The sequence below is a fragment of the Alosa pseudoharengus genome, unplaced genomic scaffold (assembly GCF_046254945.1).
Source record: "Alosa pseudoharengus isolate Yale_2024_CS ecotype anadromous, Long Island Sound unplaced genomic scaffold, YU_APseudo_1.1 YU_APseudo_1.1_scf_10, whole genome shotgun sequence".
In the NCBI taxonomy this organism is placed as follows: Eukaryota; Metazoa; Chordata; class Actinopteri; order Clupeiformes; family Clupeidae; genus Alosa; species Alosa pseudoharengus.
The window spans coordinates 9,850,691-9,863,375 of NW_027468565.1; the positions used below are offsets into that span (position 1 = coordinate 9,850,691).

The following is a 12,685-nucleotide window of genomic DNA, read 5'->3' on the forward strand; positions in this document are numbered from 1 at the left end:
CCAATAACCCTGCATAAGTCATTACTAGTTGTACACATCACCTGACACAGACATGATCAGCAAAGGATCTCAGGAATATTGACACTACGCACAAAAGAATGCTGTCAGTAATGTAATGTAATGTAATGAAAACAACTATCACTATCAAGTAGGAGTTTAAATGACGAGTGTAAACAAGTGAAGTAAAAGAAGACTAAATCATCTAGTCACAGAAATATTTCCATTGATGTACATTCTGGTGGGAACAACCTGTATTTTTATGTGGTTATAAGAGTGTCTGTTTAAGTGTGTCTGTGTCTGTGTGTGTGTGTGTGTGTGTGTGTGTGTGTGTGTGTGTGTGTGTGTGTGTGTTGTGTGTATGTGTGTGTGTGTGTGTGTGTGTGTGTGTGTGTGTGTGCGTTTGTGTGTGCTTGTGTGTGTGCCTGTGCCTGTGTGTGTGTGTGTGTGTGTGTGTGTAGGGGGGTATTTGTGAATCAGAGAAGAACTGAAAGGTCACTGGTCTCACAGAGTCACACACAAGAGTAAGCACTAGAACATTCAGAGTGGGCCATGTGCCATGTCAGCAAGGCAGCCGGCGTAAAAGGTTCATACACACACGCACATACACACACGCACACACACACACACACACACACACACACACACACACACTTAATAACAGATTAATATCAGTGGCAGTGAAAAGTTGTCACCTTGCCTTGTAATTCGATTTTCTGAGTCTTTACCAAACACTGCTAAGTGGCTGAGTCATTCAACAGGATATAAACATCCCCTCCCTCAGACTACTCTTTTTCTGGAAAATGCTCTGAAAAAGGGTTTTTTGTCGTCAATAAAAAAAATTCCAGTAAATGGTTAATGGTTGCTTTGAAAAGAACCGATGACTCAAACATAGGACAAGCTGACACGGTGTACGTAGGATGCAGAAAAACATCACTTACTGTTGTGTCTATCAAAGAACTGATGTTTAAAATCCGTGAGTGTTACAGTGAGAAGCGTGTCTGGTAGGCTATGTGCCCTATAGGGGAACTTCCTGCCTCTGAGTCAGGCACCAGGGGAAGTACATCAGCAAATCAGAGTGCAGCGTTGGCCTGCCATATTACCCTAATTGGGCCATTTGACTGTAACCTAACCCTCCGCCCCCCTACTCCTGTATCTGCTTTTAATTTCTTAAAGTAGTCACTTGATCTTCAAACAACGGCAATTAACAGCATATCCTGAAACCCAAGACCGATATGTCAATCTCATTAGAAAAGAAAGCAAGCGATTTGTTTTATTTATGTCTCTCCGGCGCATGCTGAGGGGGGAGGTGGACGGTGGCCAGGTAGAAGGAGAGGTGGCCCGTGCCAACTATATGCCAGCTTCATGCCTGCCGTCGACATGGTGGCCAAGGCTGCGATGTATACACCTGTACCGTTCTCTAGCTGCCTCTCCATGACGACGATCGGGGGATAATTGGTTTCATGCAATTTACGAGGTGAGTGGGTTTGGTTTCGTTTATGTGATGCCGACGTCTGTAGCACTGGTAATCAGGTTTCATGGTTACGGGTAGAGGGGCGAGACTGGGAAAAGTGATACTTCAGCAGGTGAAATGGTGAGCAATGCACAGCGGCACAAACATCCCACAGAGATGGAGAGAACGAGAGAAGAGAGAGAGGGAGGGAGGGAGAGAATGTGAGAGCGGGCTGTGAGTAGGCCTTCCAGTAAAGCGCATCTCCTCAGGGACATCACAGAGAGATGACAGACCACCACAGCACTGCCTCCTGCTTTTACAAAGACATGCATTTCATCATTTAGGGATTTGGGCTAAAGCTACAGAAGATGTCATTAACCAACACTTATGTCTGAGTTATGTCTTGGAGTTTGTTTGCTAGAATAAATGGGAGAAAGAAGAGACGAGAAAAAAATGGGTTGAACAAAATTAAGTTCAGAATTAATCTAACTTTTTTCCCAAAAAACATTACAGTGGTAGATAAAATATGGTAAATGAAGTGAGTTTTACTGCAGGTTTTTACTGCAGCCTGAACTTCTGTGTGACTGTGACCATGCTGAGAAAGCAAATTCATTGGGTGCTTTAATTTTCTAAATTTCCAGAGGACCAAAAGTCTGTACAATTGCTGTGATGTTTTGGGTGACATCAGCAGATTTCATCGTAACCCTTGTGGCTGGGGTGTGTTTTTTAATCAGAAGAAACAGAAGCAAAGTAGTGGGGAGTGGAAATTCAAAAATTGGTTGTTGTACATATACAATTAGAAACTCTACATGTATAAAATATACAATAACAAAATATGTAATAAGGCCATTATGTACTAATCCATAATTCTACGGTTTTACAAAAAAAATTGAAGCACACCATTTCATAGATCACACTCGTCTGATTTCTGATCTCAGCTTTCTGGTCACCAGCATTCCAGTGCTATACAAAGCATTTGCTGTGGATTAGCCACCTTCCTCAGGAGGCACATCTGTAGGTCAAATGTGGTAAATGAGGAAGTGATGTAACTTTATTGCAGTTACTGTTGCCTGACCGCCTATAAGCAAAAATGCTGAGAGGGCAAATGTGTCTGAATTCATTGGGCGATTTTAATTTTCTATCTTTCCACAGGACCACCAGTCTGTACATTCGCTCTACTCCCCTTGGCAGTAATGAATGCACAACAATCCATCTAAGACCTATAAAAATGAATCATTCCTTCACTTCCTGTTCATGGGTCAGTGGTCCACAGTTCAATTTTGCTGTAAAAAATGGGACAATTTATCTAATAACAACCATTTCAAGCCTTCAGTTACAGCTTCAATTAGTTATGTCCTCACATGACTTAAGGTTCTTGGCATATTATTATCACGGCACCCAAGCTAATGCATCTCCTGAGACCTCATTGCGGCATGTAGCTCGATGCTTGTGGATGTCATATAAAAAATAACAGCAGAAATAAACTAATTTTTATTGCTTTGACCTCCTCACAGGAATGTGGATGACGTGCGAGGATCCTGGCCACATTTTACGACCAACAACTCCATTAAGAGCCACTGCATGAGAACAGATTAGATAAAGCCCCCTTCATAAAGAAAAGCTGATTACGCTCTATTAGTGGCTCAAAAAATATGTATCGGGAAGCACATATATCTCCACCTGCAGAAGTGAATGTGTCACGCCACCGCCCTTACTTCCAGCTGATCTGCAGCATTCATTTGTTTTCGGGGATCAGCGTCCAACCCGACCAATCATGCTTGATCAGGTCTCACTTCCAGTTCAATCATAGTAATGCATGCAGCTCATTCTCTCTGCCTGATAGCAATGCACCACTATGACTCACTATCTTACTTGTGTTATTTAGTGATAGGATATTATTTGCATTTAACTAGGCTGAAGCCTGAAAAGACTTAACATCAGACAGTGTGCTCATTTGTGCAAACCAAAACTACCCCAAAGGTAAATTACATTATGTTTAACATGGTCATTTTACCCAATTTATGTTTCCATCAGTAACATAAAAGCACATGCCATGGCGAGTGAGGGTTAGGGAGCAGGAAGTGAGGATGGTCACCCACGGTGCGAGTCAGGAAGGATCTCCCACATACTGTGTGATTTGCATTCCTGGAGCCCTGCCACACAGGCCTGTCGGAGCTGGCAGCCAAACTGAGCAATTGGCTGTAGTTTTAGCCCCGGGTCCCATTGTTCATGCTGATATATCAGAGCGCGGCAGGCTTTTCTGAATGGGAGCCCACGCCTGCAGCAGAGGTGGCCGTGATTTAGGCGGAACATTAGGGCCAATGGTGCAGTGACTTTCATAACAGCAGGCAGACACGCCAAGAACAAGGGGAGAAAAAACTCAAGGCGAAAAGAGGTCTAGGTGCTGGCAGCAGGGAGGGACTAGCGCAATGTGTGTGTGTGTATGTGTGTGTGTGTGTGTGTGTATAAGAAAGAGAGAGAGAGAGAGAGAGAGAGAGAGAGGGAGAGAGGGAGAGATAAAGAGGCAGGAAGACAGCGGGTGACGGGGTGTGTGTGTGTGTGTGTGTGTGTGTGTTTGCTTTCTCCAGTAACAAAGCGGCTTGTAGCTGAAGCAATGTCATGTCGGCGGCACAGCCAATTACATGCCTCACTGCCTGCCAGCCAGCCCTGGTCCAGGGCGAGATTTTGATAGAGCCACGAGGACAGAAAAAAAGAGAAGGAAGGAGAGAAAGAAAGAAATCACACCCCTGTAGAAAAGCAGGGTAATAAATCGTAGCTGCCCAGGATGCAATCTCTCTGTCCCCAAGCACCCCACTTTGCCAGGGTACACTTTTTCCTGGTATGCTCTTACACAGAATGCTTCAGGGACGTTCTATAACGTTCCCCCCCCCCCCCCCCCCACACACACACACACGTACACAGCCCTCCCTCATCAAGTGGGATGCAGATCCCACGCTCCAATCAATGTGTCAGCTGTATAAATCCTCTGCAGGACTATTGGCAATTTAGCAGGTTGATTAGTTAGGTTCTAATGGCCCCACAGGAAACCTAATGAAGGCAACTATTCTCCAAAGAGTCTCTCTGACTGCTGCGTTTACACTGCTAGCCCACAGGTTATTGACACGAAGGGAAGGACTCAAGGAAAATGTATATGCCGTAAATCATGGAAGTATGACATTGAATATGAACTGGACACAGAGACAGAGGAATAAACTAGTTAAACAGTCTATTGTTTAAAGGAAGTCCATTCATAGCAAAATAACTATCTGACCGTTTCGAAGCCGCATCCAAGCTGTAAATAGAACAGGGTCAAAGCAGTTGTGTGGTAAGTATGTATGAATGTAAATTATTCTTTATTGTCTGGCATGTACACATGCAGAACACTGCATACAGATTTATGCTAATTCAAACAGATTCAAGGTTCTTTACCCTCCTGATTCAGGAGGGAGGACGTAACCCTTGCATTAAGTGCTTCAGAAAAATTATTCAAGTAGCATGACTGAAGAGATAAATGATTTTTTCCATTTTCTTGCACGTTATATCAGCGACCATCATGTAATTGCCCTTTTTAAAGTGCTGGTCAGCCAGGACACTGTGTGCATACACACAGAGTACCAAGAAGCCTGTCGTCTGTTAATTGTGGGCTGAACAAGTCTGCCTGAATGAGTCCAGATGAAGACAACTGGAATTGAATTGAACTCAATTGCTTGAGGGAGGGAATCGAGCAAAGGGAGGCAAAAAGTGGAGAGTGATATACGAGCCTCGGACATGCGGCTAATAGAAGGCACTGAGGTGGGAGAGCTGAACAGACCAGGGCAGGACAGGACTTAAGCAATATGAGTGAGCCAGCAAGCCAGGCAGCTTACAGCACTAGCATTCAGTATGTTAGCTAACAGAAAGAAAACACTGTTGCCATTTTGTGTATTGCCTTTTTCTGTCTTAAGCATTATGGTGTGAAAATATAAGCACAGATATCAAGTGACTGAAATGGAAAATGGGTTAACATGTTGGGAACAATCTCTGGGGGAGAAGGGTTTTATCTGATTTAAAAGTAACTGTTGTATCACTCACCGAAGTATTTCCTTACGTGTGAAGAATGTGCAGTCCTGTAACAAAAAAGTCACATATCAATGTTTGAGGATTACCATCAAATCACATATTACTGTTTGGGACTACCATACAATAAATTTGTATTAAAACATACAGACATATTCCACATATTGTACATAACAGACATTTGCATCATTTGTACTTTCCTATAATGAGCAGTATAAGTGCGGATAACATAGATATGGCCAACCTGTGTCAGTTAAGATCAAGATAAGGTCAAGAAAACAACAAAGGTATCCAAAATAATTTAGTTTGTTGTGTACCCATTAAATGTCTCTAAACAACATTTTTTATGACTTCTCAAACTGCAGACTACTTCCCAAAAACAACAGTTAAATCCTAACCAAAGCTCAACTTCATGTCAAGATTCATAGCCATTAAAAATCCTAATGATCCCTCTCACCCATTTCACAATATTTCACAATTTAATTATTCCTGCCCAAAAGAACACAGTGAAAAATAATGTCTTTAAGGTTTTTTTTTTCAATGGCAAAAACATTATTCAGTAAAAAGAAACACACCTAGGCCAATTTAGCAGCACAAACCACTATGTCTCACACATTCTTCTGAGAGCAACATATAAGCTGTGTTTTCATAGACAGTACACACTCTACAAACACACATACACACAAAAAAAAACAGCCATCTCTACCGGTCTGTGACACGGGCTCTTTGTGTCCACCGTCATCTCATCCCTAGGCTAAGAGTCAAATTTCTCACAGCTGAGTTAACCCTGTCAGCCAACCTGTTCCCTGTCACTGGGTACATGAAGCCCACATCACCTGATCAGGGGTAGGACAGAACTCCCAGGTAGGAGGGTGAGGGTGTTGGCTGGACTGGTCTATGACTCTGTGATGTGACAAAGCAATTCACCATGGATTCATACCCACATCAGAGCCCAGTATGGAGAGTGTGGGGGTGTCTGTGGCTGTGACAATGGCAAAGCCACTCAACAAGGGTTCATGCCATTCAGTATAGGAGATGGGTGCATAGGGAAGTCTGTGACTCTGTGACATGGCAAAGCGACAAAGTAGCTCGGCATGGATTCATGTCCACACCAGAGGCCAACTGAAGAAGACATACGATCCAAGTCTGAGTCCCTGGAGCCTTTGTGCGCTCCCCCTGTCTCTAAGCAGTGGTGCCAACGTCCTGTGACAGCTTTACAGGCACAAGATTTACCTCTCCTTTATGATGTTTACCTTCCTCAGTGCTGCCACTGCTGCTAGTGCTGCTGCACTCGGGATCAGGCAAAAACAGACAGAGACTGGAAAAAAATATGCATACAAACACACACACGCATACAGTATGCCCACATATGAGCACACACGCACACACACACACTCACATGCCCACACATGCCCACGAGCACGCATGCACACCAATTCACACACACAAACTCAACTAACAGAATTCCCTACTACAGAGGCCTTCCCCGGGTTTGAGGGCATTAGCCTTTGAATACTGTTAACTGCTCATTAATTTGAAATATAGAGACAGGATTCTGTGTGATGTGAACCAAGGCCACTAGCGTGGGAGTTATGGGTGCTTATGAATGCCTATACAGGCCTGCTGAAGTATACCAAGGCTAGCCAAGAGCTTGCCTGTCTCATAATAAGGAAAACATTCACTCCATTTATAAAACCAGTTCTGCAATCGCTGTTTGTTTCTATCACAATATCCTTTTCCACCTCATAGTGGAGGAAAAGGACTTCAATCCCCCAAATGCATTAAACACTGTTATAAAAAAAAAAGCATTTCAATATCAAATATCTCTAAAAGAAAGACCCCATGGGATATGGTTGGGTAAACACTGATATTTTAAGCTGATAAAATGCAATATCTATCCAAGAACCTCAACACAGTTCCAGGAACAGGTTCAACTCACTGATCTAGAGAGATGCCTGTATCAGCCAAATGGTCGAGCTCCACTGAACCAGGACTAACAATAGCTCTACCTGTTGTTGATTACAGAGCACTGAAAACAAGGGTGTCTTTTGTGGACCAAGGCAGCTGTTCCAAGAAAACAAAGATCTTCTTTTGACCTGGTTATTCTTTGTTTTGGTTGTGTTTTTAACACAGAGATGGCATACCAGTGCTTTGAACAATAGTGATATTAAAACATAATATACAACAGCACTTTGTACAGCTTTGGTCAACTGTTCTTGCTTTTAAACATGCTGCATAAATAAATTAACAGGGACATTGACAGAGTCTATGTTTGCTACACTACCATATACGGCAGACTGGGTCATGTGTCCAGTCTTCAGTCTGCTCTGTTTCATTTATTTAAATTTTTCATGTTCATGCCCAGTTTCAGGGACATTTTCACATTCACAATTCACACTCACACAGAGAACATGCAGGAGTGTCTTATTTATGAAGCAGCAGCCCTGTCCTGAAATAATGTGACATTAATGTGAACATGAGCATCCCTACATCTTATAGAACTGTTCCACAACTCTGCCTACTGTACATCCTACAAGCATGAGCCTATCTGGGTTTGGCCGATACTGTATGTCACATCACTAAGTAACCAGAGAAACAAGGACATACAAATTAGACCTATCTACGGGGAGTTGCATTTCAAGACACCCTATCAGACTTGGCTAGGCATAAATTATTAAGCTTAAGTGAATTGCTTGAAAAAGCACTGCAGAATACGATGATGCTCCTCATGAAGACAAATGGCAGAATAGTGTTACAAAGACAAAAGCAAGGCACTGTGATGTCTTACACATGAAGAGAAAACTCCTCAGGGGCAAAAGCATCACCTCCTCCTCCAAATCCTATCGCCACCTATATAATAAAGTAGGCTTAATGTTCCCAGTGTGAGTCATAGCACAAGGCAAGTATTGAGCATAGTGAAAGTCAATGTAACTCAGTAGAATTCTCTGATGAAAATCAATGTTTAAAACAAGTAGCCTTCCTTTGTGGATAATAATCATATCTCCAGAGCCTTTGTGCTGTCTCATATACTGACAACATAGTTCATGCTGTGTTGCAAATATTTGAACTCAATTTTTTCATTGAGTTCAAGTTCCTGAGAATTTATTATTGTAGCTAAGGCCTACTTGTTAAAGTATTTTTTTTTTTTAATTAAATGTAACCAAAATGTCATCAGAACAAGCACTACTGTACATAGAAACACAAAAAGGGTAACAGGCATTTGTCCCTGTTAGGTGTCCTTTCAAATAAGTATAACCAAAATGTCATCAGAACAAGCACTATATAAATATAGCTGCAAGCAGCAATGCGGGGGCCAAGCAGTGCGCTATAGCAGGAATGGCGTTGCCATGGCATGAGCAACCACTCACAGCAAGTTTGATGGCAATTGGATAAAGAACGGCTGAGAAATAAGCTCATTTACTTTGTTACAGCGCCCCTAGAGGCCAAATTACACCAATGTCCTTGTGCGTTCTTACAATCAGCTCCCATGTCCGTCTACCAAGTTTGGACTTCATACACCAAAGTGTTGCTGAGATGTGAGCTCATTTTCTTTATTGCAACACCCCTAGAGGCCAAATGAGACCACTTTCCTTGCATGTCCTCACAATCAGATAATATGCCCATGTATCACGTTTGGACTTCATACAACGAAGCGTTGCTGAGATTTGAGCCCACTTCATGTATTACAGCGCCCCCTATAGAGGCCAAATGATGCCAATTTCCTACTGTGTCCTCACAATCAGATACCAAGTCCCTGTACCAAGTTTGGACTTCATACATCAAAGCGTTGCTGAGATACAAGCTCACTTCCTGTATTGCAGCGCCCCCTGTAGAAGCCAAATGACGCCAGTTTCCTAGTGCATCCCCACAATCAGGTACCAAGTCTCTATACCAAATTTGGACTTCGTACATCAAAGCGTTGCTGAGATACAAGCTCACTTCCTGTATTGCAGCGCCCCCTATAGAGGCCAAATGAATTTCCTAGGGCGTCCTCACAATCAGATACCAAGTCCCTGTACCAAGTTTGGACTTCATACATTAAAGAGTAGCCGAGATGTTAGCCCACTTCCTGTTAGGCGGCATCGTCGCCATGTGTAATTGGCTGTCACGGGCAAACAAACTTGAAAATAAAAAATCTGACAAGTATAGTTTGTGCGGCTCGGTCTGAAGATCATCTCCGCCAAGTTCTGTGAAAATCGGATGAAATTTGTAACCGCTGAAACTTTTCGTAGAGTTTGGACTAAATCCAATATGGCGGAGGTCCAATATGGCGGAAAGTGGCGGGATAGGGGTCGATGAACTCGAGATTGTTCAAGGATTCAGACGCTACCTCAATTGTGAAAATCAGACAAAAGAGTCAAGGATCACACGCATGAACGCATGTCCAGCTTTGAACTGGTGGTGGCGCTAGAGTGTTCAATGTAGATGCATGAAAATTGCTGTGAGTGATTGGGACAGTGTCCTGACTAATGGTATCAAGTCTTGTTATGTTAACTCAAAGCATCACCTAGATGTTTGTCCACTTCCTGTTTGGTGGCTTCATCACCATATTTGATTGGCTGTCACGGGCAAACAAAAATTAAATTGAAAAATCTGATAAGTATCGTTTGTGCGGCTCGGGGAGAAGATCATCTCCGCCAAGTTCCATGAAAATCGGATGAAATTTCTGACCGCTGAAACTTTTCGTAGAGTTTGGACTAAATCCAATATGGCGGAGGTCCAATATGGCAGAAAGTGACGTAATAGGGGTCATTGAACTTAGGTCAGTCCATGGATTCCAACGATGCCTGATATGTGAAAATCGGACGCACCGTTCAATGGTCACATGCGTGAATGCAATCCAGGTTCGACCCATTGGTGGCGCTAGAGTGTGGGGCATAGAGTTCTGGAAATTGGTGAGAGTGATCATGGGACAGTGCTGAATCAGTGTGCCAAATTTCATAACTTTAGACCCAGCGGTTCAATTTTTGGCCAGATTTTGACCTGTTGGTGGCGCTAGATGGCTGGGTTTAGAGGTCCGTAAATGAGTGTGAATGGTCAGTGGAGTGTCCCGAAACTTTCTGCCAAAAAATCTGCACTTTTTAGCCAGGCGTTCTATGGGCTGCCATAGACTCCAATGGCAGATGTGTAATAATAATAATAGGAAAAGCTAGTAACTCAATGGGTGCCTTCGCAGCTTCGCTGCTTGGCCCCCAATAACACAAAAAGGGTAACAGGCATTTGTCCTTGTTAGGAGGTGTCCTTTCCTGAGTCGAATATTTGGCAGTCAATGAAAGAAAAGAGGAGAATTTCCTTCGAAAATAAACTCTTTTATCTGAGACATGTCTTTTACATTACAGGAGTCGTTGGGTAACATTATGCAATGCCTTATCCGCGGAAAGTAAGCTTTACGCACCCCCGTGTAGTCACACAATTTAGAGCTTAGCCTGCTGTGTGCCGCAGATATTGTTATGCATTATCCTTTGAGAATGTAAGATAGGCAGGAAAAAAGGCCAATTACATAATAACTTGAAGGCACGTCTCGAGCATCTATGTAAAAACAACCACTAACTCGCGAGTGGCCAGATGTGAAACATCTCCAGGATCACACTCTGAATGCTGTAGCCTAGCCCACCGCTTTCAAGCAGCGCCACATGGAAAGAGTTAACCAGCGCTCACGCTTAACTGTATTGATCCCAGCTGCGTTGGACAGTTCAAAAACAAATTAAATGGTGACTCATGCACAGGGTAGTAAACAAAGAGACAGGTAGGTGTAACTTTTCTCTTACACGTTACGTAAGGTGGGATTTGATTTAAAATGTTTTAGAATGGGGTGGGGGGTGGGGTATTTTATGGAAGATTTACATTTTAGAGAAGGCGTCTTGATTTTACTTGTTATATTTGTATTTATGAAAACCGCTTATTGTGAAAATAGACTTCACATTGCAAGCTTTGGTGTGCTTATTAATTCTTTGAAGTAGCCTAGCTGATTTATCTTAACATGTTCTTGCGCACAACAGTGAAGCACAACTAATGAGCTACCATCTGTGTTTAAATGCATAACAGGCTGCGTCAGTGTTGGCAATGCATGTGGACAGTTCCCTATTCTGATTGTTGTAAAGTAAAAAAGCCTACTGTCAAAAACTGCATTGGCCAATTCAGTGGAAAAACGCTTGGTATTCTCAAAATGTTGTGTGTTGTAGGCTATCCATGAATTCCGTTTCAGGAATATGAACATTGCACTGAAGAATGGGAATCTGAAATCCCTTACCTGGTAAGCATCTAGCTGTTCATCAGTAAATATCGTTTGCTTATTACCCATCTTAGTCGAGTAATTTTCTTCTTGTACAGATGCATCACATTGGAAGTTCCAAGCGTCTTCTCTGTTCTAGGCATTTAGGGCATTTATACGACGTGGTCAGCCACGAAAATAATGACCCGCATAGAATTTCAGTCCTATCCGACTTGCAGCAGGTTGTGAGTGCAGCACTCTCCATATAGAACCAAAAACCAAGACAAAGAATCTTCAACTAAACAGACCGTGTTAAATTGCCGCGTGAGAAGTGACGGTAAGCATGAGGTTCATTCAAACAGCATAGCGTTATTTACTGGGTCTTGTTTCAGCACCGACTGCTGTCCACCCACACACTGCCAATATACAACATCGAGACTGTTACTTCAAGCAACTATTTCAGTACCACTAGGGGGCGCAAATTGTTAGGCAATATCAGAGATTCCAAAGGGCTTCGGGCATCTTTGGACATTTTCATTTTGCAGTTTAATTTGGGTATCTACAATTAGGTTTATTTAGTCCAGATATAAACTAATTTAAGTTAGGCTGTTCACTAGCCAACCATCTTTTTTGTTTGTGAATCATTTACGATAATGTTGTTAACACACTGAGAGTGTCAACAAGACAACGCAAACAAATCAACGCTTTAACGCTTTTAACATAGTTTTACACAACTCTTAACAGTGATGTTAATGTTCTCTATTATGGTAATTGTGAAAAGTGAGAAACGCGTTACTTTCGCTATTTAAAGTTGAGCTTAAGTTGCAGGGAAAACTGCTGCTTTTCAGTAAATTCACCCCTTGACCCTGACAGTATCCTAGTAACGAGGTGTAAACAACCACTTCCGGGAGTTAACGTTAATTAATTTGTTTGTCATTACTCATGTTATTTGGGTTTTACAGATAACA

The 12,685-nt window shown here is 42.5% G+C and overlaps 1 protein-coding gene across 1 annotated transcript in view; it reads right to left on the minus strand.

Moving 5' to 3' along the window:
- Window positions 1–12,022, minus strand: part of cib2 (calcium and integrin binding family member 2) — a 29,925-nt gene extending 17,903 nt beyond the window's left edge. The window contains exons 1-2 of the mRNA XM_076262978.1: window positions 11,757–12,022; window positions 5,522–5,556 (exon numbers count right to left, since the gene is read on the minus strand). Of these exons, the coding sequence (XP_076119093.1) occupies window positions 5,522–5,556; window positions 11,757–11,807 (86 nt within the window). The 5' untranslated portion in view covers window positions 11,808–12,022. The remainder of the gene's footprint in view (window positions 1–5,521; window positions 5,557–11,756) is intronic.
- Window positions 12,023–12,685: the final 663 nt, after the last annotated feature.